We start from the raw sequence: 25176 nt of genomic DNA on the forward strand, positions 1-25176 counted from the left end.
GCGGAGAGCCGCGCGCTCGGGTGTCCAGTGGGGGGCGCCATGAGCCGGGGAAGCGCCCGAGGCCGGTGTGGGCCCTCCGGGAGGCGTGGTGCGAGGCCCAAGGCGGGCGCTCCGGCCGCGGGCCTGATGCAGCGGGTGACTGCTGGTGACAGCGGGCGGGGCGGCGGGCGGCGCCGAGGGCACGCCCTCCGCTCGGCCGGGCCGGGAGGGTCCTCCGGCTCTGTGCGCGTCTGGCCGGGTGGGCTGAGACGCACGGCTCGGACTCGGCGTCATGCGCGGGCCCCCTGCCTGGCCGCTAGGGCCGGTCGCGAGGCGGGGCCCGCTCGCCTTCGCGTGGACTCCGGCCGCCCGCGCCCCGGTGTCCCACGGGCAGCCGACCGGCCTGGGGCCGCCGCGGCTTTGGGGAGCGGGAGCCGCGCGAAGCCCGCGCCGCTGGACTAGCTGCTGCCCGGGCGGGGGTCCCCGCGGCCCAGGCGGCGGCGCGGGCCTCGCGCGGCTCCTGGGGCTGTGGGCCCGGTCCCCTGGCTCCCTCGGGCTCGCGCGCGCTGTGCTCGCCGGCGGCCCGGCCCTCGCCCACCGCGCGGGGAGCGAGGCCTGGCGACGCGGGCCGGCGGCGCCTGCGGCCGCGGCGGATCCTAAAGACGACTCCCGGCAGCGCCCCGCAGCGGCCGGGCGCTCGGAGGCCCAGAAGCTCCTGGGGCTGGCGTACCCCGAACGCCGGAGGTTGGCAGGTAGGGCCCTTCCGGTCCCCGTCCTCTGCTTTCCCCGCTGCCGGCCCGCGCACCGTGCAGAGCGCGTGGCCCCGGGGCCTCCCACCCGGGACCGCGCGGGATAATGGGCGGCTCGCAGCGCCGGCAGGAGGGAGGGGTGGCCTTTTTACCGGCGGGTTTGTACCGAGAAGTGCTGGACGGAGCGCTCGCCTCGCAGTGGGATGGTCGACCTTCCAGGTGAGCTGGGCACCTGTTGGAAGATCCGTTTTCTGTGCGTTTGGTTAGTTGACACACGTTACCCAGGGGAGCGGTGTCTCCGTAGAAACCCGGGTCTGTTCCTCTTTGGCTCTGTGCGCATTCTCAAAACCAGCCGGGGTTTGTTCCCATCTCTGACTATTGGCAATTAACTCTAGCCAGAGACGTAGCTATTTTGTACTTACATTAATTTTAAAACATCATTTGCTTTAGGCAAGTTAATCTAGCAGTCAGTGTTTTTGCCATGTGAAGCAAAACCAATCTAAACCTTTCCGGTTTGTCTCAGTGCTTTTGCCTGCCTGAGAGATAAGTAGGGGGTTACTTTGCCCTTTCCCGAGTGATCGACCCCATTACCGATCTGTGAACTCCAGAAGTTTTCAGAAACTAGATCACAACCCACCTGAGTCGTAAATGAGCTACTTTTAAAAGAAAATGAACGTTTTGAGAAACAGAATCCAGAAACACAGAAGTTTTTCTATAGCTCCTCATTTTTTAGCCATAATGAGAGAAGTGTTTAAATGCAAATTTCTTTTCAGATTTCTCTAATCTGCTCCATTTCTTTAATTGTGTGTAAGTTCCTGGGGTTACACTGGTGGGCAGAAGGACACCTGGTTTCTGTTTCTGCTGGGACTTCCAGTGCAGTGGGGGGAGGGGCGGCAGTGAGGTCGTCACATGATCAGAGGTAAAACTGCAGCTGTGCTGGAGGCTGGACGGAGGGCTGGGAGGCTGTCACCTGCAACGCCTGACGCCCGTGAGGACCCCCATTCTTTGCTGCAGAGCCATTGCCTTAGGAAGGACACTCCTCCCAGGGAGGGATTTGTGATGCGGCCAGGTTGGTGCTGCGGGGCGGGCAGTCACAGTGGGAACCTTTATCTCTGGCTGAGTGTTGAAGCTTCGGGGGAGTCTTAGTAACACTGACGAATAAAGGGAATTACTTCATTGCTTGGTTGTATGCAGATTTTGGTGGAAATGAAGATCCTTTTTTCTTTTAAAAGACAATTTTGAAGCCTGAGTTGGGTAGCTTAGTTGATTGGAGTGTCGGCCTGATATGCCGTGGTGGTGGGCTCGATCCCCGGTCAGGACGCAAACAAGAAGCAACCAGTGAATGTGTCTATAAGTGGAACAACAAATCCATCTCTCTCTCTTACAAAAAAATCAATACAAAATTTTAAAAATGAACATAAATAAAAAGAATGTGAAAAATGAAGTCACACAGGTTTGACTTACCAAGAAAAAGGAAAATGTGAAACCAGGAGCTCTCACGGACACAGCTGCATGAGACAGCGCCTCTCTGTGATCTCTGTCCCTCTCCAGTTCTCAGTGTGGGCACAGGGCAGGGGCTCCGCGGGCCTTAGATGAAGGAGTGAATGATGGTGGGCCAGGCCCAGATGAGGCCTCCAGTGAGAGACCCTGAGCGACAGGGTGTGGCCAGCACTCTGCAGGCCACTCAGAGCAAAAGTGTCCGCACACTGAAATACTAAATGTCAAGGTTTTCTAGGTGTCGGGCTTTCCTGGCACTGCACATGCTCAGCCCTGCCTCTCTCGGCCGTCAGCTCTGCGTCCTCCTACGTGTCCCCACACTCCTGTCATGCTGACATGTTGAGGTGACAGCCTTAAACAAGGCTGTTCCTCCTTGTATTTTAAGAAGGGGAGCTATTTTGAGATACTTGTGAACATAAAACTGGAGGATATAAGTCTGGGGTTGCACACTAACTTTTTTTAACTTTTTTTTCTTTTTTTAGAGAATAAAGTTTTTATTCATTCTGCAAGAAATGAGAGGGGCATGGTGTGGAGAGATACACCAGCTAATTTTTTTAACTTCTAAAACACATGTAAATGCATATTGTATCTTGTGGAAATCTGATGAAAAACTCTTATTAGGACGCATGGTTTCCCCAGAAGTCATTATATGTGATATTTTGAAGCTACTCTGGATGTTGGCATTAGTGGGATTAAGAGGAAGTAAGGGGTCACTATTAATTTGTAACTTACCATCATAAGAGCAGCCCCAGATGTTGGCACATCTGGTTAAAATGGTGGAGACAGGGCAGTTGTGTGTGTGTGTGCCTGGTTTTTTTTAAATCAACAGAACAAAGATAGCTGAGTTGAAGGAATTCCAGTGTTAATTTGTTAATTTTTAGAAAAACAAATACAAAAATCTTTTCTTTTTTAATTCAGCTATGCCCTTGAATAATAATGGTTTCAGCGGCTTCAATTTGCAAATATACCACCGGAACTGTGTGATCAGAAGACTTTGATCTTAAGTCATTTGTACCAGAAACTTAAAAACCGGCTGAAGTGTTTATAGATGTGTGCGGAGCAGTGCGGGCATCACCCCCCTTCCCAGCCCCTCTGCCCCTCCTCCCCACCTCTCACTGTGCGTAGGAATTTGCAGCTATCTCCCTGCAGCTGTGGCCTCCCAAGTGGCTCTCCAGTCTTTCTTCACTGATAATTCTTCATCTTATCACCTTGGCCAGAGGAGTCTTAAAAGATGAAGGGACTCTCCGGGAGGCTCAAGTGGACTGATGGGATAAGGAGTAATTGGTCCGAGCCCTCTTGCTGCACCTGGCAGATAGAAGCTGCTGAGGTCTCTGACCACCGTGGGGAGTCAGGCATCGTGCATTAGGTTGGGCCTTTGGAGTAAGCTGTGGGCCCTTAGGGTCCTGTGAGACTACAATCATGCTGCCAGCCTGGAAGTTCTTGTGGGGTGGGCCTCTGGGTGCAGAGGCAGCTGGCCCTCCACACACTTCCCAGGCAACTTCCTAGTCAAACTGTGGAAGGTACACAGCCAGGCCTCCACCCCCATCACGCTCACTTGAGGCCTCCGAGGAGGACCTGGGAGGGTGCCTCTCACTTAAATTCCTGATAAGGGCTTGTGTGGTTTTAGATTAGGGACGTTCTTGGAACCTGACGCCTGCCAGGAGCGTTTGCTGAGTTCGTAGTTATGTTTTATGAAGCCAGACCATGAAGTAACCAAAATAGAGTATAAAACCAGTGAGTGCAGTAAGCCGGGCGAGGATGAGTAGTGCTTAGAAGGACAGTTTCCCAGAGCCCGAGTCAGGGAGAAGGTTGTTCAAGGACAGTGAGGCTGAGCCTTGGAAGTAGAGACTGCTCCAGCAAGCCAGGGGTGTGGGGCATGGGAATGGCGTCTTTCTCAGAGCACATGGACCCTCAGTGCTGTGCAGTGTGCTGGTCAGCACTGACGGAAGTGTGAGCTGTACACCAGGGTGTGAAGGAACTTAGTATGAAAAAAGAGTAAAATATCATCACTTTTTTAAACTGTTTATTACACGTTGATTAATACTTTGGATATAGTGGATCAAATAAACTATTACTAGAATGAATTTTACCTGTCCCTTTTACTCTTTGTAATGTGGCAGCTGGAAGACTTTAAATTACATAGGCGGGCTCCCAGGACAGGACCACGGGACGTTGAGTGCTGGAGCCCGAGGCCGCCCTCCCTGCTGTCAGGGTGGCCCAAGGCCGAGCCCTGCGCTCATGAGCAGGCACTGACAGCTTCGCCCTGCACCAGATCTGCCAGGGCTCAGGGCTGGGCGCCACGGCCTCTTCCCTGGGCCTGAGACACTCCCTGCACTCTGCTTCCCGCGAGTCTCTCAGCTCCTTGTGTTCTCACCTCCTTTCCACCAGCCTGGATGTCAGGTTCCTTCCCTTCAGCCTCTAACCAGCACGGCTCCTCTGCTGCCGTGTTCCCTGTGATACCCACCGGTATCCACAGAATGTCCCCCAGACACCTGAACATTGAACACGACTAAACACCAGAGTTACCTGAGGCTGCCTTTCCTCCTCTGTCCCTTCTCTCAGAGAGGGGCTGCTGTGTGAGCACCTTTGCCAAAGCCAGACGTGGCCATTCTTGACTCCTTGCCGTGACAGCAGTAATACAGAGAATGGCTCGTTTATCGCTCACTAGGCCCTGGGCACTGCTCCGGATGCTTCACATGTGGGTGTAATTTGGCACTCACAGCATCTCCACAAGGGACCTAGTATTGTTATTGCCACTTCACAGATGAAGAAACTGAAGCACAGAGGGGTTGAGTGACTCACGGTCACACAGCCAGGTGTCAGAGTTAGGGTGTTGACCCCGTCAGGCCCAACTTCAGACACAGCCCTCCAAATGCCCCGCAAATCCAGCACCCTGTAGAGTCTGGTTCTTAAAACCATCTCTAGTCCTTGTCACCTTCCTTATCCCCTTTGCTCCCACCCTGCTTCACTCTAGTTCCCCCTCACCTGACCGGAACGGTGTTGTACGTGTCCATCTGTCTGTCTGCCTTGTGTCAGCCTCCAGTCCTCTCCCTTCACTCTGCGTGCAGCCAGAGTGGATTATTTCAAATGGGAATCTGACTCTGTCACTCCATAACCTAAGGCCCTTTAAAGCCTGTTTTGCTGCAAGTTCCCTAATCTGCTGTGTAATCTAGAACCTGCTCCCTTTCCACTCTATCTTTCAGCACTCTTCCCTGTGCTGGGGAGGTCCTGGCTGCAGCTGCGCCCTGCAGCCTTTCTGCCCCCTGAGCTGCCCTAACCCCCAGGCCAGGTCTGTGCTTTTTCTCTGCTTGGAATGTGGGAAGAGGAGGAAGACCGACCTGGTTCTCAGAATGTGATTCTGTATTATGCGAACTGGGCAACCAGCTCGCTTCATCACTTTGACTGTGCTCGGCTTTCCTTTCGGAAAAACGCAGAATGATCAGAAGGTTGTAGGGAGGGATGAAGGAGACAATGCTCATCAAATGCCTCAGGTGGTGCCAGGACTCCTGCTGCTGCAACTTTAGTCCCTGAACGCAGCGGAGATAGCTGTACCTGTTTAACCATCAGAGGAAGCATTCAAAGTTCTACTCCCTGTACAGCAGGTGGAAGGCATGTCTGCTTCCTCCTCCCACCCCAAACCTCTGTCCTTCCAGAAGCTGTCTCCCAGAGCCCTTCTACCAGCAGTCTGCATTTTAGGCTTTCTTTCCTCTTCCTTTTGAAGGATATTTCTTTTGCCAGATGCCACGATTCAGTAGGAAAAGGGTAACAGAAAGATACTGTAAACTATGTCAAGAGACAGATAACGGAAGTTGCCGAGGTCCCTTCGTTGTAGGACAGGAGCAAGCAAGAGACTTAACCATGGAGAAAACGTGGAGAAGATTTCAGGGTTACAGGATGCTCAGCGTGCCGAGTTTAGGGAGAAATCTGAAATAGTTATGGTACAAGTCTCAATTATTCATTGATGTCAAAGGCAATAATATGTAAAAAAAAAAACTTGGATTAACAAGATCTACCAAAAGCTGAACAAATCTTTAATTTTACCTTTGCCTACAGTCAAACTGTAGGAGAAAAGAGGCAGATGGCAATAGAACAAGCTGATAATCTTTTTTTAATCAAATGGGAAAAAAAGTGAGGGTATATCCTGGAATGAGTTTGGAAGTAGCTAAATTCCTTCCTCTTTGTATTATTATCATTACTGTGTAAGAACTAGTTTTGAGAATCAAAATCATGGGACATTTCATTCATGAAACACAGATTCTTCTTTTGGAGTCATAACTGTGATTTAGAACTGGAGGAAGGAGGGAGAAAGGGACCTTTACAGAATTTCACATATACCACACTTGCGGCAGTACTTCCCATGGCGAAAGAACAACAGACTTGAAAGGTTAATTACCAATGAAAGATGAAACCCAAGGCTTTCAGGTTAATCCCCAGCTCAGGAGGACACCCATTTCTGGAGCCTGCTAGTTCATCCGGGTCGTGTCCTGTCCTGCAGAACCCGGAGTTGGATAGCTTCCCTGCCCTTTGGGCTCTCTGTCCTTCGTGGCACTTGACAACAAGACCCCAGTTCTTACAACAAGATGAAATGGGCCTCGGCCGGGTTCACATCATTTAGTTAAATTGTGATTATGGGATTTTAAGCCAGGCCCGTGTGCAAAGGAGCCGTCATTTCCACTTGTACTTTCTGGGCTGCCAGATCTTACATTCCTAATTAGGCTGTTGCAGAACTTTGGTCCGATACACTTGTATGCCTCCCTTGTCAAAGTCCAATTTGTTTATTCATTCATTCGAAGTTCAATTTATTTACTCATCAGAACTTTGGTCTGACACACTTTTATGCCTCCGTCGTTGAAGTTCAATTCATTCATTCATCCGTTCAGTATTTATTCAGCTTTTCCCATGTGCCTGGCGCTGTAGGCGTGGAGTTACAGCAGTGAGTGAACACACAGAGGTCTCTTATGTCCCCGCAGACAGATGGACAGTACACAAGTGAAACGTTTGGAACGCCCGAGGGTGGGACGTGCCCGCAGAAGAGAGAGGAGGGAGTGAGGCAGGCAGTGTCGGGTGTATGTGACACCAGGCAGAGCAGGCCTTCTTGACGAGAGGACGGAGACAGTCTCGAGAGAGAGACTGATTGTGTGGAATGTTCCCTATGTAAAGGGTTCACGTTTCACCTGGAGCTCTGTTTGCCCGCTGAATAGCCAACTGGCACCGAGTTTACTCTATAGCGTTCTTATTAAGGTTGCATAAAAATAATGCCTTTAACAGAAATGTTAGCCGTAGGCCAAGCAAAGAGAAACAACTGCTATTTACAGGGTGTTGGGAACCCCCGTCTCTGGGGGCTCAACCCATGCTGCGTTCCCCTAGGAACCTCGCTGGCCCCTGACTCTCCAGGGGTGGCACTAGCTGGGTTCCTAATAGGACCAAACTCAAAAGGGTTTGCAGTGGCACATGCCCAGCCCACCAGTCACCCAGTACCACTCTAAAGAAGGAACCTGTGTTACTTGCTTCTTGCTACTCTCCCAAGATGTTCTGTGTGTATGTTTTGTTTGAAAAACCAAAGAACGAGCCCCCATGAATGTTCACATCTGTGTCCTTGACTTTTTCCTCTAACAGTGTATCTTGGTGGATTGCTCACAGCAGTGCCTACCGTTGTCTCATTCTCTTTAATGACTGCATAGTGTTAATAAAATAAACGCTCCGTGAGAGGTTTACCTTGTTCCGCCTGGTTAGGATATTTTGAATCTTTTGCTGGGATAGGCAATACTGCACTGAAGATTCGTGACAGCACAATTTTGCATACATACACAGAGGAGTGTATAAGTTAAATTCACAGAGGTGGAGTTGCTAGGTCAAAGGGAACATGCATGTACATTTTGACCGAGACCATCAAATCGCCACCAATTGTAATGACACCATTTGCACTCCCACTAACAGTGCCAGTGCCTCTTCCCACAGCCCACCAGCTGGCATGTTATCCACCCCCGCCCTCCACCAGCCCCGCACATGGAAGACGGTGTAACTTTGTAGTTGGCATCCCTCTGATCGCGATGGCACTTGTGTGTGACGCGTGCTGTTCCTGACCGGATAGTCCCAACACGTTCTTCTTTCTTTTTTCCTACAAGACTCTATCCCCCTCTTTCAGGTGTGCGAACAGTTGGGTTCTTACTTATTTTCATGTCGGGCTGACATTCTGGCGCCTTATTCCCCGAAGCAGTAGTATTAAGGACACAACACGTGCGTAGTGAATGCCTGCGGCTGCTTTCCAGTGTGTATTTAAAGTATTTGAAATACTAGGCGTAAGTGAGAGCTCTACCTGCGTAATTTGATCTGTAAGCTAAGGGACATTTAGCCGTCAGGGAATAACAACGAATAGCAGGAGTGTAGGAAGAAAATACCATCTGAGATGAGCAGCCAGCTCAAGAGGCAGGAAGGAAGTCCAGACGGCATTGTGTGGCTAGCTCGTCCTAGCAAGGGGGACGTGCTCCGATCGGGCAACGCAGACAGTTGTTTTCTGCGGCGTAGGGTACGATCGGGCCCTCGCCACAGTTACCTTACTCATTCTGTCCCCAGAACCCACTGGTCCTTCCATTCAGTCAGGGGTCTGGGAGCCAAAGGGGGGAAGTCTCAGCACCCTGCCCCTTTGCAGAGGTGCCAGCGACCCTGAGAGCTGCCTGTTTTCCAGCCGCAGTGGGGTTCCTGGCCGTGTCCAGTGTCATCACCATGTCTGCCCCCTTCTTCCTGGGGAGGATCATCGACGTCATCTACACCGACCCCACCGAGGACTATGGCGGCGGCCTCACCCGCCTCTGCCTGGCGCTCAGCGGCGTCTTCCTGTGCGGTGCTGCGGCCAACGCGGTTCGTGTCTACCTCATGCAGACTTCAGGTAAAGGGCCCCTGGTCCTGGGGGAGCGGTCTCCCAGAGAGCATGAAGGGGAGCCGCGTGGGGGTTCCGCGCCCCGGGCCCTGGCCTTTTCCTCTCTTCTGCATCACGTTCAGTGGGGACGCTGGCCAGATGTGGGAGCCGAGAATTGTTTTCGATCAGGTGCTCTCTCCTCAGTTTTCCTTCTCCATGAGTGGAAGCTGAGCAGTGAGGGAAAAAGCCCTGTCTGCTTTCTGGGAGGTTTGAGAACAAAGCCTGCATTCAGCAGGCTGGAGGTGGGGGGCTTCTTTCGGAAGCTGCCCCAGGCTTTTGCTCCCCCTTTAGCAGGAGCTGCGTGGTGGCTTGACAGTATGTCTGTGTCGGGCCAGGGTGTTCACAGGCAGGTGGCTCCCCCAGCAATGGCTGAGCCTGGGACACCCGGCTCCAAGTCGGTTGCTTGCCATTTAGCTAATAAGATAAATGCTCAGTAGATGAGTAACCAGTTGTTACCATTGGAAAATTCAATACAGAGAAGGGTTGCCAAGGAAGAACACAATTAGCTTTTGAGCACTTAATGTAGTAACACTTCTTTGTAAATGATACGTTTTAGGCATCTCTCGGTCACACTGTAGCCTGTCCTCAGCATCCACAGTCTGCAGTTACTAAGAGTTACTAGCACCTGCCTGTCCGTCTGCCGGGGCCCGGGCGAGTCTGTTCCCAAGGGATCGATAGGGCACCAGGTGTCCTCCAAGGCTGCAGCCCCGAGGAGAGGCGATGACATCAGGCCAGGTTGCTGTGTGTCGGGGGTCCAGACCCAAGCCGATGCAGTTTCTGTTTGCTTTTGCAGGTCAGCGCATCGTGAACAGGTTGAGAGCTTCGTTATTCTCCTCCATTCTGAGGCAGGAGGTTGCTTTCTTTGACAAGACTCGCACGGGAGAGCTGATCAACCGCCTCTCCTCGGACACCGCGCTCCTGGGGCGCTCGGTGACTGAAAACCTCTCGGACGGGCTCCGGGCCGGGGCCCAGGCCTCTGTCGGCATTGGCATGATGGTACGTGGGCCCGGCCAGCAGTGAGACCTTCTCGTGGGGGCTTGGCCTGCGCCCGGCCTCTCGCCCTGAGCTGAGCTCCGGGTGAGCTGCCCTGCTCACTCCGTAGCCACTTAGCCAAGAGCGTGGCCGAAGAGGCCGCAGGGACACGGAGACTGCTTCTCCCCACACGGCCTCGGCACCTCCATTTCCCCAGAATGAGAGCTTATCTGCAGAATGGGCGGTTGGGCTTAGAAAAGATTACGTTGGCGCCTGGGTTTTCTGAGAATGCGGGCAGGCAGAAAAGGGCAACAGGTGGCAGCCACCCCTGGGTGCTGAGCAGTGGGTTAGGGGAATGATGGGAGGTCACACACCCTCCCCTGAAGGCAGTGAAACTGCCCCACCATCTTGGGGATCGAGGGTGCACTTCCTTCCTCCTCTCAGAGGAAGGAAGACCGACTCCACCCTCCCGCACACAGAAGGGGGTCTGCCCGCCTTTAAGGGGAGCCCTGTCCACCCCCCGCCTCGGTTCCTTTCCTGAGGGAATTGCCCGAGCGCCTGCCCTCCTGGCCTCACTTCCCCGAACCACAGCCCTCCCCAGACCTGCGCTGCTGGTCAGTGGAGACGGGACGCAAGCCACGTACGTAATTTAAAATTTCCAGTAGCCACTTTTTAAAGAGCAAAAGGGAAGGTGACGTTAACCTTAATGTCTTTTACTTAATACTATATTTTATTATTAGTTCAACATGTAATTAATATAAGATTATTAATCAGATATTTTATATTATGTTTTCAATTAAAATTTCAAAACCCAGTGTATTTTAGTACTTACAAAACATCTCAGTCCAGATGTTAAATTTTCATTGGAAGTACTTGATCTGTACTCAGTTTTCATAAACTCTGCAGTTGAAAAAGTAGATCAACATGCCAAGTCTCCCAGACACACTGATAACTTAACCAGTGACTAGCCAGACACGGAGCCGGGGTTCTTACGTTTTAATTTGAATTAGCTAAAACTAAATAAAGCTAGAAATCCCTTTCCTCAGTCCCGCTGACCACGTTTCACGTGCTCAGCAGCCGTGTGAGGCCACCATTTCAGACAGCATAGCCCCAGACCTCTCGAACGAGGACTGGGAATAGCCCTCTCCCACGGGAGTGGGAGGTCTTGGGGTTCTGCCCCGCGTAGCGTTCCGGCTGGAGCACAGCAGTGTGCTGCCAGCACGAGCCTTTAAACGTGACTCACGGGATGAAAAACAGCTTTGAAATCTCCCATTTTCCCAGCCAAGAGAGAAGCAAAACTCTGAAAGGAGACCCCTCCTGCATTAAAGCCTCACATCCAAATATCAACAGTTCTGGGGCTCGGGAGGAGCTGGGAACCTTCTTTGGTAACAATTAGCTTCGTTCAGCTGGCTGATCGGAAAGGGCCTGTGCAGCTCAGGCTGCAATAACAAAGCTCCAGAGTGGGCCACTCAGACAACAGCTTTATGTCTCGTAGCTCTGGGGGCTGGATGTTTCAAGACCTCGGTGTTGACAAAGTAGGTTCGTCCTGAGGCCTCTCTTCTTGGCTTCTCGGTGGCTGCCATCTTGCTGAGAGCTCACATGGCCTTTCCTCAGTGCCTGGGTGGAGAGAGCAGGCTTTCTGGAGTCTGTTCTCTTAAGGACAGTAATCCTGTTGGATCAAGGCCCCACCGTTATAACCTCATTTCATCTTAATTACTTCCTTAAGGACCCCATCTCCAAATATAAGCCACAGGGGGGTTGGGGCTTCTGCATATGAATTTTGGGGGAACACCAACATTCAGCCTGTCACAGGCCTTGTCAGGTGGCATCCGCTGGGACCTGGTCTTCCGCTCTGGAGGAACGGGAGTGTGCTTTGCTTCTCCTGCGCAGCTCCCCGGACCAGGTTTACGGTTAGCCTACTCAGGAGAACCTAGGGGTGTCCGTACTGCCAGTTCGGTGATTCAGACGCAGGATCTTCCGTCCTAGCGTTGGGTGTGTGTGCCTGCCACTCCAGCGTTCCCTGTATGACAGACCCCTGCGTTCAGCTTCAGAAGCTTATTACTCAGGGGAGGTAGGTGGTTCTGAGACAGACCACACAGGCCCTGGGGAACCCTGAAGGACTGCCCTGCCCACTGCAGAGGACCCCCGTGCGCCTGGGTCACTGGGGCTCAGGTACGCTCAGGCCCTGACTGTCAGACCTGCCCTGATCTCGACACTGGCCCTGCGGTGGTGACCGTCCTCCCAGTGCCCTGCTGGACCGTGTGGCTTCTCTGCTCGGGGTGGACCATTCCTGCCTCAGGGCCTTCGGGCACTTGCCCTTCTAAGACCACATGGCGCCGGAAGTTATTCCCTCTCTTTCATCTGCTTCTTCTCTACCTGTCGGCTTTCCTCTCCCCCTGGGTGAAACTCCACGCAGGCCATTTCTCTCCAGGCGCCTAGTGTTTGCTGCAGGCAGGCGTTCAGTAACGAGTTGTTGAATGCGTAAACGGATGCGTGATTTGTACTGACTGTACTATTTCCTGTGCGATCGAGATTTGGCAGGTTTTAATAATTTGGTGAGGAGATGCTAGTATCGTTTAAAATACAATCTCCACATTGCAGGGTCGACAGGCAACCCCACCGTGTTGCTTTTAGAAGCCGGCTATTTCTTCTTTGAGCAACTCCAGCTGTTAGGAATCTCCTCCTTATGATGAGTTCTGATCCACTGAGCCATGGAAACCACTGTAACTCTTCTTCCACTTGTTTGTTATGTCCTCCCCATGTCTCTTTCATCTGTCTGTCACCTGACGCAGGTGTTTTGGGTCTCTGCCATCTTGGTCATCTCAGTGGGACCCATTGCTCCGGCTCAGTGTCCTTGATGGGGTCCAGACTTGAACACAGAATTCCCAGTGTGGCCCGGGCAGCATGGGCAGGATGGGCCTCCTTCCCTCACTCCCGCCCTGCCTCCCCCTTCTCTGTTGCTGAACGGCAGGGCCTCGTGTACACAGCATTGCACTGGCCGTGGTACAGTGTGGAGGGTGAGAGATTTCCACCCTTTCTTCAGCAGCTCTTGACCGGTCACATCCCTCCTGTGTGGCGTGCTGAGGGCTCACAGGTTTTATGGAGATTGGCGAAACACACTCTCGCCTACAGTAGGCAATGAGCGTTTCTTGCCGCTCCTGTGTATCGAAAACCTTGTGGCTTTTGTTTTCAACAGTTTTTTGTCTCACCTCATCTGGCGACTTTTGTTTTGAGTGTGGTGCCTCCAATATCCATCCTTGCTGTGATTTATGGACGCTACCTACGGAAACTGACCAAAGTCACTCAGGATTCCCTGGCGCAAGCCACTCAGGTAAAGGCCCTTCCTTGGCGTGGTCTCCAGTGGGCTTGAGTGAGCACAGAGCTGTGGCACCAGTGGGCAGACCCCCAGGAATCTGCTTTTCAGAAAGTTCGTACTTTTCCTTACATTTGACCCCAGGGTCCTAGACGCCTGCAGTACTCTGCCGTCTAGACTAGATTGCTACCCACACGTCAGATAGACCCAGTTTAACTTGGAACACGGTGTGGATTTCTTACTTCTTACCGTCACTATTTCTAGTAGGACAAAAAGGCTAATCGTTTTTTCAGAGAACTTTGTGGATGATTCTCTATTCTTCATGAATCAATAAGGGTAGCTTTGCACTGCTGTCCCATGTTGCCTCTTTAAAAAGTAAAAATAATTGTTATATTTTTATGTTGCAAAAACCGTGAATGTTTCTCATTGAAAATTGGAAATATAAAGAGAAAAGATAACATGCATAATCCTACCTCTCAATTATTATTAACATGTTGGACTCTGTCCTTTTAATATTCTTCTGCATAAAGATATATTTCTGTATCCAGCTACCTACCCTCCTGTTTATCTTTATTCTACCTTTATATATGATGTGCATATATATGGATCTCTGTTTCCAAAAATAAGCTTGTTCTCTACACTCCCCTTTGCAATCTATTTTTGACTTAGTCATGTATCAGAAGCCACTCCGTCGACAGTGTCTTAAAAATGAGAACCACCTTTTAATTGTGCCTCTAGAAATCTTGGAACGTGGCCTGGCTCCCCCTGAAATGGTTTTGTTCTTCTCCCAGCTAGCTGAGGAACGTATTGGAAATATAAGAACTGTTCGAGCTTTTGGGAAGGAGAGCACCGAAATAGAGAAATACAGCAGCAGAGTGGACTATGTCCTGCAGTTAGCAAGGAAAGAGGCATTTGCCCGGGCCGGCTTCTTCGGAGCTGTAAGTACATCGTTTCGGAAAGAGTGAGAAAGACAGATGCTATAATTAGGAGAGATTTTACTGTGACTCTTGCCTTAAATAGAAAATGATTCTATTCTACCTCAAGACTAAGAATTGCCTTTCTTAAAATATTTTTGTGAAAGAAGAAGAAAACAAGAAAATGTAAGTAGAGAAAAGGCAACGGATGGGTGGTGAGACCAAACAGTAAGGGATCAGGCACTGATTCTCAAACTGTGGTCCGGATCGGCCGCATAGCTTCACGGGGAGCGGGCGAGACTTGCCGACTTCCAGCCCCACTCCAGAGCTACCGGACCAGACACTCTGGGGGCGGGGGAGCAGCAGTGTGTGATTTATCGGCTCCGTCCGCCTGGTGCAGGCAGTTTGAGACCCACTGAGGAGTAACCAGGACAACCTCGGTGTATTTCGAGAAGGAAGTCTGAAACAGTTAATCACATCGATCACAAGGAACTCAAACTGGACCCGGAACTAGAAAGTCACCATGAGGGCAAATTCATAACATGTTCAAACTGGGAACAACTTTAGAGGTGCTTCGGTAATGGCCGCGACTCAACAGATAGGGAAACAGAGGCCCAGAGAAGGCAGCACTTACCAGAGACCACCCATCCCTCACAGGCCGAGGAGGGCCAGAGGTCCAGGCTTTGCCCAGTGTGACACGTGAGAACATACGAACACACATGCTGGCTGGGTGTGTATTGCCTGCAGTTAGGAAACGAACCCCGGTACTAACTTTCTCCTTTGCAACCCGAGTGCCCAGAGTAAAACAGGAATCTGACGGGTGACTTAGCTTCCAGGTTTCCATGCCGATGAGATTCTTTCTTTCAATATTGCAACATTTCAAAAGTATTTTTCTTTGAAATTTAGATAAAAATGTAACATCTTGGAAAAATCTTGCTGTGATCATTAAGTGCAGAGAGGAAATTATAGACCATTTTCATGCTGTTTGCATTTGGGGTCCCTGGTCCCCCCCGACTTCTGTGTTTTCCTCCTTCGGCAGACGGGGCTCTCCGGGAACCTGATTGTGCTGTCCGTCCTGTACAAAGGGGGGCTGCTGATGGGCAGCGCCCACATGACCGTGGGCGAGCTCTCTTCCTTCCTGATGTACGCTTTCTGGGTCGGACTAAGCATCGGAGGTACGTAACCGAAATAGGCTCGGGGAGTTACAGATGGAATGTCCGATTCTAGTTTCTGGACTAAAAACTTAATTTTCCTACTACTCCATCTCTCAGCAATTAACTTCCCCTGAAAAAAGTATTTTCTAGAAAGTCATTCCAACTTGACTTTAAAAGAAAAAGTAAGGATATGAGAGTGATCCTCCCAAAGAGGCAAGCAGTTGCTTGGTTGGGAAGTGCAGGATTTTTGGAGGCCACTTGTCACTCACTGAGCTCAGGGCCGCTCGGGTGCGGTATTTTCTAGCCTGCGAGGCTTGCCACCTTGCTCATAGAATGAATGTGGGGGGAGGAAAGACAGTGCTGGACAGGTGTGTGCACGGGAACACCATGGTCCTGTGGGAGGGGCTGTCTCGTGACTGGCAAACGGCTGGGGAATAAAAGTCCTTGGGTGCAAAGTCGACCATGTGCAAAACTAATGAACAATCAAAAAATACAAATTAGCGCCTGGGACAGAGCGTCCTGCTCTTGTCTGGACTCTCTGAGTTTAGCGTTTATTGTCCTTTATTGTCCTCCCCTGGGTGAGGCGGGCGGAGCTGTGCGAAGTCTGTGAAGTTTCTGTGCCTTTCCTGCTTCCCCAGGCAACGAGGGGCAACAATTTCCTGCTTTTTGCTTCTCTGCCTCTTTGCAAACCAGGGTGGAAAGGCTAGGTAAATAGCTTGAGGTCTGACCGATGGAACCTGAGAACCCCACCTCAGCGTGAGGTTTTTCTTTTCAGAATTTCGTACGTACTGGTTAAAGGTAGAGGCTGTTCCTTACACATCTGCAGGCAAGTGAGGATATCTATCTTCTAGACTGAGATTTCCAGAGTCCCCTGAAAGTAGCATCTGAGTTTTGGCTTGTTTGAGGAAAAACCCGATGAAGCCATGGCAGGCAGCTGAGTGGTTTGAGGAGCGGGAGGGTCCTGCGGGAGGGCCCAGCGACAGCGGGGTGGCTCTTTCCTCTCCGTACCCTGGGTTGAGCCTGCTGGGCTGCAGGGCCCCACAGCTGCGAGGTCCTGTTCCTTGAAGTCTTCTGCCCCACCTCCGAGTGGGTTTGCCTGCTGCCACTTCCCTCTCTGTGGCTTTCTGCTCACATCCCACACTTGTGCACTATCAGCTTTCTCCTGGGCCCCTAACCGCAGGCTTTCTGCCACAGCTCGTTTGTTCTTTTTCAGTCGCCCCTCTCCCCCACCTTCTTTTCTCTACACTACTTGACCTGAGAGGAACGGCCTCTGGTCTTCATGGAAGTGAAATCACATAGTATTTGTCTTTATCTGACTTATTTCACTCAGCACAATACTCTCCAGGTTCGTCCATGTCGTCACAAGTGGCAAGATTTCACTCTCTCTGTGGCTGAATGATACTCCATTGGGTGTATGAACCCCAGGTTCTTTACCCATTCATCCGTCAGTGGGCACCCAGGACGCTTTCATATCTTGGCTGTTGCAAATAATGCTTACCATAGGGGCGTGTGTATCTCTTTGTGCTAGTGTTTTCATTCTCTTTGAATGCCCAGAAGTGGAATTGCCGGGTCATTTGGTATTCTATATTTTTTATATTCTGAGGACCCCCCATACTGTTTCCACAGTGGCTGCATCATTGGACCATCCCACCAACAGTGCTCACAAGTTCCCCTTTCTTCACATCCTATCCAATACTTAACTATTTGTTGACTTTTTGGTGATGGCCATTCTGACATCTGTGACGTGATATCTCCTTGTGGTTTTGATTTGCATTTCCCTGATCATTAGTGATGTTGGGCGTCTTTTCATGTCTGTTGGCCATCTGTATGTCTTCTTTGGAGAAATGTTTGTTCAAGTCAGAAAGCCCAGAAATAAACCCACAATCATTTGGTCAATGAATCTACGAGGGAGACAAAAATATACAATGGGGAAGTGACAGACTCCTCAATAAATGGTGTTGGGAAAACAGAATAGGCAAAAAAGATTTCAAAAGTGGATCACTCTCTTACATCATATATTGTACAAAAATAAATTCAAAACATATTACAGAGTTAAATGCACACCTGAAACCATGAAACTCCTAGAAGAAAACGTGGGCAGAAAGCTCTCTTTGACATCAGTCTTAGCAGTATTTTTTGGGATATGTCTCCCTGGACAAAGGAAACAAAATAAATAAGACTGCATCAGATTAAAAAGTTTCTGCCCAGTGAAGGAAACCATCAGTAAAACAAAAGACAACCCACTGAGTGTGATAAAGGAGGCTTTAAGAAGAGATTGTTGGAATATTTAACATGACCAAATTCCTTTTCAGCTTTTAGCCTAGTAAAAGTGAATTTTTGAGTGCTTAAAACAGAGGTTTGGTTTTTGTGGATATGAATTTAAAAGGAATATCGGGATATTGTATTTTCCTTTTAGTGTAGGATAAACATCATATTTTATTTATATTGCTGTTGTTGATTAGGTAGAATTTTCTCTAACACTGTGGCTTTAATTCAGTGGCTGATTAACTTGGCTATACGTATCTGTAAACTTCCTGATCACCCATTAAACCCGTATTAGAAATCAATGAGATTGGAGTAGAAGCTGAAGGCAGACAAGGGTATGAGACAGAGGGAATTCCGAACGTGGATTCCAGGTAGCTGCCTCCGATCCTTTTTTGAAAGTAACAGGTTTTATATTGAGAGCAAGTTGTTACCTGTCCCAGCGGGAGGGGAGCAGCAGCTGTTTCCTGGTGCCGGTGATGGATCTTAGCTTCTCATCCTCAGGTCTAAGCTCCTTCTACTCAGAGCTGATGAAAGGACTGGGTGCCGGGGGACGCCTCTGGGAGCTCCTCGAGAGAAAGCCTGAGCTTCCTTTCAACGGTGGGTCTGAAGTGCGTTTGCCCTCTTTTGCTGGGGTTAAACGAATGTGGCTTTGGACAGTTAGGCCCCCTTCCTGCCCTGCCTGTGAAGGATGGGCGTGACAAGGACGCCGTTCCTGGCAGTGGCAGGGAAAGAGTCCTCAGAGGGGCGGGCAGTGAGAGAGGAAGGACAGCTGCTGGCAGGCCCGGGGATGCCCCTGGAAGCATGGGGCTGGCCACGTGGTTTGCCCCCCACTGTTTACCTCCCTGCAGGTGACTTGTTACCACAGACAGCAGGATGGCAGCCCACGTGTGCCATAGGAAGGGCCCTGGATGGTCCACCAGATTTGTTCCCTCAGTGACTTTGATGTTTGTGTGGGGGACAGGAGAGAAGGAAGAGGCATCTCACATAGAAACCCCCCAAATTTCTTGACTTTTGGATGTGGGATGGGGAATGCTGGTACTAATTGTCTCGTCTAGAGCCATCTCCTTCACCAGCTGCTTCCCTGGAAGCCAGGGCTCGGGAGAAGTGGCTGTGAGCGGTACCCACTCCCCAACCCTCACCGGCTCCTTACCCAGCATTCTCTAGGATCATGGGCTGGAGGATGTAAGCCCAGGGTGATAGCAGGACAGCGCAGACCTCCGAACATAGGCCCGATCCCCTCCGCTCCTTGGCTGCTGTGCAGTGCCCACATGAGCATCATTCTCTCCAAACACTGATGGAGAGCCGATGAGATCAGCCCCGGAGCAAGCAAGCCACGGGGAGGTAGCACGGGGAGGGGGACGCTAAGTCCAGGACTTGGTAGCTTGGCAGGGTGTTGTCTCTGAGCTGCAGTGTCCTGTCAGTGGAGCTGGGACGGTCATCTCTACCTCTCGGGGCTGTGGCAATCAAACAGGACAGCTCACGCGTGGCACCTTGGACAGAGCGTGTGCAGAGCAGGCTCGGGATAAGCATCAAGACAGAGGCCGCCTCCTGACTTGCCCAGCAAGAGCGCTGACGCCAGGCCCGCCGAGGTGGCACCATCATCTGCCGGCAGACAAGTGGGAGCTGAGGTCAGCTGTGACTTTGGTCTTTGCGTTAAGTAATTAGAATTCCATCTTGTGTTTCAGAGGGACTTATCTTGAATGAGAAAAGCTTCCAGGGTACTTTGGAGTTTAAGAATGTGCATTTCACCTACCCAGCTCGCCCAGAGGTGCCCATATTCCAGGACTTCAGCCTCTCTATCCCGTCAGGGTCCGTCACAGCGCTGGTTGGCCCCAGTGGCTCCGGCAAATCAACAGTGCTCTCCCTGCTGCTGAGATTGTACGACCCCGTTTCCGGTGAGTCCACCACACAGTGGGTGGGAGGGCTGTCCTGAGCCCTTCTTACTCCCATGCCCAGAAAGGGTCAGGCGGTGGGACAGGTTCGTGTGTGTGAGTTCCGAGTGCCAGGGCTTCATTCCGGAAAAGGAAGCCCTTCGACGCAGGAGACCCTCTTAGGGCAGCTCGTAGAGAAGGCCCTTCAGGCGTTTTGTGTGTGTCGGTCAGACCTCAGGTCCTACGGGACTGCGCCGTGCCTCCTCCTCCTCTCGCATGCTGGGCTCTCCCATGGACGGAGGCAGGAGCCCTGGGGAGCACCCTGGGGGCTTGGAGGTTCCGAGCAAACAGGACTTGTCGCTCAGTGATGCCCTTCTCTGTGATGCTCCATGGGAGTCTCTGGAGAAAGTAGGGGTTTTCTTCATGGGTTGTTCTCATTCTGGTTTCTATTTGATGTTTAGCTGGATTATAGCATCTTTTAGAGCAAAGAACACATTATTTTACTTCTTTGTGTCCTGTTTATTGTGATGTAATCGACATAACATATTTCAGGTGTAGGACATTATGATTTGGTAATTGTATATGTCACGAAATGATCCCAACATGTCAAGTTTACATCCATCACCACACGTAGTTACAAGGTTTATATCCTTCTTCATATCAGATCCTGGAGTAGATACTCTGTATGTACTGACTTAATCTGGGGTTGAGAAACAATGATGTTTTTCAGCAAGAAAACAACTGTTAGTAAAGAGCGAATCGTGAATTTAAAAAGAGTGTGTCTTGTGGTCTTCGTACCTGTGGTTTTGTTTAGAACAGTGTGAGAGCTGGCCATGTGCCAGGCCAGTGTCCGACCTGCAGGGTCTGAACCACAGAGGCACCAGCTGTATGTAATGGGTGTCACTACGCCATTTGCCTCTGGGGTCACGGTCTGGTTGAATCTCTACGTGCTATCAGTTCCGAGTTTGGAGAGATCCTAGTTAGGTTGTGTAAGTGAAGCCAGAACGTTGATTCTCTAGTTTCTTCATCGTGGTGCCTGTGGAGCACTTGTACTTTTAAAGTAAAAGACCTCAGGGTTTTGCCAGCTCGTGCAAGTTTACAGCTGGCTTGTGCAACTGCCACCACTCGCTGAGAAGGGATGGCATTTCTCATGCTAGTCACAGTCATCGCCCAGCATTATCGGTCCCCGCAATGTGTAGAATTAATTCTGTTAACCAAGGTCAGCATTGCGTCTCATTATTTAAACACTGCCACAATTGCCGTCAGATTCTTCATTTCAGATGACGACTCTCTTCCAGCCGAGTTAATGCAGGGTGGGATAGTTGAAGGAGTTAATAAAAGAGCTCAAAAATCACTGGCAGAGTGGAGCTTCCAGTACACTCCCCGGAGCGTCACCGCAGAGCCAGGCCTCCAGGGTAGCGGCTGATGGTGTCGTGGTCAGGAAGCTGCAGAATGAGGCAGCTGTGGTCCTGGGCGCCAGCTTCCAAGCTCTGCCACCTCTGCTAGTGTCTGTAGAAGTGGACACCTCACGGCTTGCCCCTCTCCCGCCTGAATCTCGTCCAAATCAAAGCTCTGCACAGGTGCCTCTGCCTGTGGAGCCTGAGTCACTGCAGGAAGCTCTGCAGCCTCTGCAGGAAGGCGAGCGGGATGGATGAGCCCGCGGGGCCCGCCAGCGACCACTGCAGGGCCAGCAGGCGTGGGCCACCCGGAAAGGCCCTGTTCTCTCTGAGAGTCTGTCGTATTTTGGTCTAAATTCTGTTTGGAGGTTTTGAGTATACTTTCAATCTTTTGAAAACTGAGCCTGGCGTTTTCCCACCAGACCCTCTCTGTGTTTACGTTAGTCATTGGCCCTGTGATGCATTAGTCAGGACGCTCCGTGACTTTCCTTCCCTCTCCACAAGGAACTGTCAGTCTCGATGGTCATGACATCCGTCAGCTAAATCCAGTCTGGCTGAGGTCCAAGATCGGGGCCGTGAGTCAGGTAAGAGGAACGGGATTTGTTTTTATTGCACTTTCTTTTAAAATTGCTTTTGTCACTTGCTTTTTGCTTGGCCTAGAATCTCTCAAAAGAGAAAGAGTGGAAGTTTTCCAGATGTCTCACCTGGCAGATTGTCTAGGTCTGCAAATACCGCTGCTTCCTTGAGACCTTAAACACTTATCCAGGTGAAGCCCTGACTTTTTATCGAAAGCCGGCACTGACATGAATTTGTAATGCAGGTAGTCTAGAGGAAAGGAAGAAAAGCTAACTTCTTAGCTTCTGCCGACTCTTCCCCAATTCCCATTTTTATTACCCCCCATAGTCTACTGTTGAGCATAAAGGGTTTTAGCAAAAAAACAAGCTGAGACTGTGGTGGAAAAGAGCCAGGGTCCCCTTGCAAGAGGCCACAGTTTTCAAGGCAGCATGCTAATGTGATGTGGTAGCTTTACCGAGGCTCTTTTCATGGACCCCTCGGTGCAGGGAAATTTGACACAGCTGTTCACATTTCCATTACCAGGCTGTGTGCACAGCAGACCAACCTGAGCCTCTGCTTCTGCTGAACTCTCCCCAGACCCGATCCTTAGCCCCTTCTGGGCAGGGGCAGGGGCAGGTGGGGCAAGGACGGGGTGTGCTCGGTAGCATAAGGATACCAGCGGTTTGTATCATTTACGGGCTGGAGAAAAGAAGCTGGACGTTTATTTGCTTTTTGGGATCATTCCACAGAGTTCTGTCAAAATGTCATGTTCCCATCTGGTTTGTGTAGATTTCAAAAACTAATGTCGCCCATGGAAGGCAGGCAGCTGGAAAACACAGGCGCGCTTGTGGTCTTCCAGTGCCTCCAATTCCCAAGGAATGGGAACTTGCATTTACGAAGTGCCTACTGTGTGCCAGGCACTGTGCAGGCATCTGCTGTGGGGTCTCATTTCCTGTAGTGTGGTGGGAACCTCGGATGACAAAATCAATCCTATTTACAGTAATACATGAATTTTTAATAAATCTGTTGGGTGAATTTATGAAGAGCAAAGAAGTAGAACAAAGAAACTAGCATGTATTCTTTGGAGCAATTTAATACTTTCTTAGATATAATTATGGTACTGAGCTCCACTGTGTTTACTAGACACGTGTGATGTTTGCTTTGAAGTTTGTGGTAAATACTTTATTTCCAATTTGTAGGAACCGATTTTGTTTTCTTGCTCGATTGCTGAGAACATTGCCTACGGCGCAGACAACCCCTCCGCAGTGACAGCCGAGCAGGTAGAGAAAGTGGCTGAAGTGGCCAACGCAGCCGCGTTCATCCGAAACTTCCCTCAAGGGTTCGACACTGTGGTCGGAGAGAAGGGCGTTCTGCTCTCAGGTACCTGTCGCTCGGCGTTGCAGCCGAACCTCTCTGCTCCGCGGACGTCTCCGAACATCCCTCGTTGCAGTGCTGCTTTTCAGTTGGGTTTCTGTCCTTCGAGGTTATGAAACCGGACTTTCCACTTTCTAAAAATCCCTTTTGCCCGTGGACAGCTCCTCAGTTCCCTTCAGTTTCTACCCCGGAGATGCTCCCGAGTTCCCACTGAGCATCCCACCGAGTAGTACTCGGCCACAGCAGCTTTTATTCCCGTCTGAGAAAAGATGCGCTTTGCTGCTCCAGACAGACACAGGGTAGCGGGGTCATCTGTTCAGGGTGGCAGAGACTGACTCAGGAACAGAATTGAGGTTGAAAGAGTTCTTTACTCCCCAGTTTTCACTGTACATGTTAGGCCAGGGGTCAAAGGACTTTTTCAAGAAAGGGCCTGAGAGTAAATACATATTTTAGGTTTTATGTGGTATCTGAACATATTATTCCTCTTCATTGGTTTTTTAAACAACCGAGTAAAATGTACACGCCACGCTTAGCTTGAGGGCTGTGCACGAGCAGGTCCTGGCTCAGATCTGGCCTGGGTGCGGTTTGCCGGCCATGTGCCGGGAGAGTGGAAGGCGCCCAGTGCGAGGCGCAGCCGCTGTTCCCTGTGGGTCCGGCACATGTGACATAGTGGTGTGCCGGACCCTCAGGAGGGACAAAGAACACTTGTTTGCTGTTGCTTTAGAGTCCAGAAGTGGGCTGATGAGCAGGACTGAGAGGGAAACACATTCTTAACTGGTTAAGTGCAGATTTTATTTCCATCACACACATTGCCATGTGCTCCCTTTCACGGCAGCGGGCTCTCCATCAGGGGACGGGTCTCAGCAGGGATGGGGGCCTCCATGTCCGAGCGAGGCTGCCCAGGCGGACAAGCGCAACAGTCCTTTTCAACACTAAACTTCTCACTTGAAGTGCTGAACACACAGAATTTAACACAAAGTGTTTTAAGTTCATTGTGTATGACTTTTTAAAACTGTAGGCAATGGATGAAAAATGTGTTTTTAGGTTGGGGAGGTTCCAGGAGTAGAGTTACACGTTGCTGTGTGATGTGAACTGTGACTATGTCTCTGAAACACGTCCCCAGGAGAAAACCAGCCCGGGCCGCTCGTGGTGACATTCTTGAGCATCCTGGAGTGGGGTTGGGAGCGACCTGTGGTCTGTTCCATGCCACGCCACCGTCTCCCTTGGGACAGACTCTGCACGTCCCTCCCTCTGCCAGGGTGCTCAAGCTCCGTGTCGGAGTGAAATAACCGAAGGCTGCAATCCGTGCTGGCTTTCCGGGAGAAAGAAAGGACTTAGCAATGTGTTCCCAGTGCACTGATTAGCACCAGGGTTCCTCCGAGCCACCGAAGCCCTCCGCTGGCAGCTCGACTGACCTGCCTCGGGGCACCCGGACACTCTCCCCAGTCAGGAAAGCAAGGGCTTCCCTGCTGCCTCAAGGTGAGGTCAGCTTTAGCAGCACCACGCATTGCAGCGGTAAATGGTGAACTCTTAGATGAGATGCTGTCGTGTCCAGCTATTCCTACTAATAAGTATTTTCGCCCAATAGAATCAACCAAAAAGGATTGTTTTCGTCACCACAAATGAGACTGAGTTTTCTATAATGAAACAAGTTGCGGGGAGTTAGTCCTGAATATTGCTCTCTGAGACTGTTCCAGTTGTCACTTAGGCATAGCGTCCCCTGGGGGAAAGGAGAAAGGGACGAGACACAAAGATGAGGAAGCGGAATCATCGCAGACTTTCTACTCACTTCCTCCTCCTGTCTACATTTTCCCCACTCCCATCCTGCTTTGGTTCCCTTGCTTTTAGTAGAACGCAGTTTCAAAAACGGGAGGATGCGTGTGGCTTACTCTGTGTGCGCCCTTCAGTTTTGTGTGCACACACACCACCACGTATGTGCCAGCTCTTCCCTGGGCTGGGAAGAGGGGACAGCCATCTGACAGCAGAAGGTCTGGGGGGCCGTGGACTGAGGCGGGCAGTGGAGTGCCGAATCCCAGCCCCACAGGTGCCCTGGGCTCCTGTCCGTTGTACCTGCTGTTCAGAAACCTCTGGATATCCTTGCAATGTTGGATGTTCTGTTAGGGAGGCAGGTGTGTGGTGGTTGAAAGCCCTGCACTCTGCGCAGGTTCAGACCTCAGCTCTGCCGCGCACCCACTGTGAGAACTCGGGCAGGTTATCTTG

The 25176-nt window shown here is 50.9% G+C and overlaps 1 protein-coding gene across 3 annotated transcripts in view; it reads left to right on the forward strand.

Moving 5' to 3' along the window:
* Nucleotides 1–271: 271 nt before the first annotated feature.
* ABCB10 (ATP binding cassette subfamily B member 10) overlaps nucleotides 272–25176 on the forward strand; it is a 29298-nt gene continuing 4393 nt past the window's right edge. The window contains exons 1-10 of one of the 3 annotated variants that reach the window (XM_053912928.2): nucleotides 272–731; nucleotides 8911–9111; nucleotides 9935–10137; nucleotides 13310–13444; nucleotides 14218–14364; nucleotides 15380–15515; nucleotides 18261–18356; nucleotides 19445–19654; nucleotides 21532–21611; nucleotides 22782–22962. In XM_053912928.2, coding sequence (XP_053768903.1) covers nucleotides 272–731; nucleotides 8911–9111; nucleotides 9935–10137; nucleotides 13310–13444; nucleotides 14218–14364; nucleotides 15380–15515; nucleotides 18261–18356; nucleotides 19445–19654; nucleotides 21532–21611; nucleotides 22782–22962 — 1849 coding nt within the window. Of the gene's footprint in view, nucleotides 732–827; nucleotides 948–1413; nucleotides 1798–8910; nucleotides 9112–9934; nucleotides 10138–13309; nucleotides 13445–14217; nucleotides 14365–15379; nucleotides 15516–18260; nucleotides 18357–19444; nucleotides 19655–21531; nucleotides 21612–22781; nucleotides 22963–25176 lie in introns of those variants that run through there. The other 2 variants (XM_053912930.1, XM_053912929.2) reach the window with 2 other exon arrangements.

The sequence above is a fragment of the Desmodus rotundus genome, chromosome 10 (genome assembly GCF_022682495.2).
Source record: "Desmodus rotundus isolate HL8 chromosome 10, HLdesRot8A.1, whole genome shotgun sequence".
NCBI classification, from domain to species: Eukaryota; Metazoa; Chordata; class Mammalia; order Chiroptera; family Phyllostomidae; genus Desmodus; species Desmodus rotundus.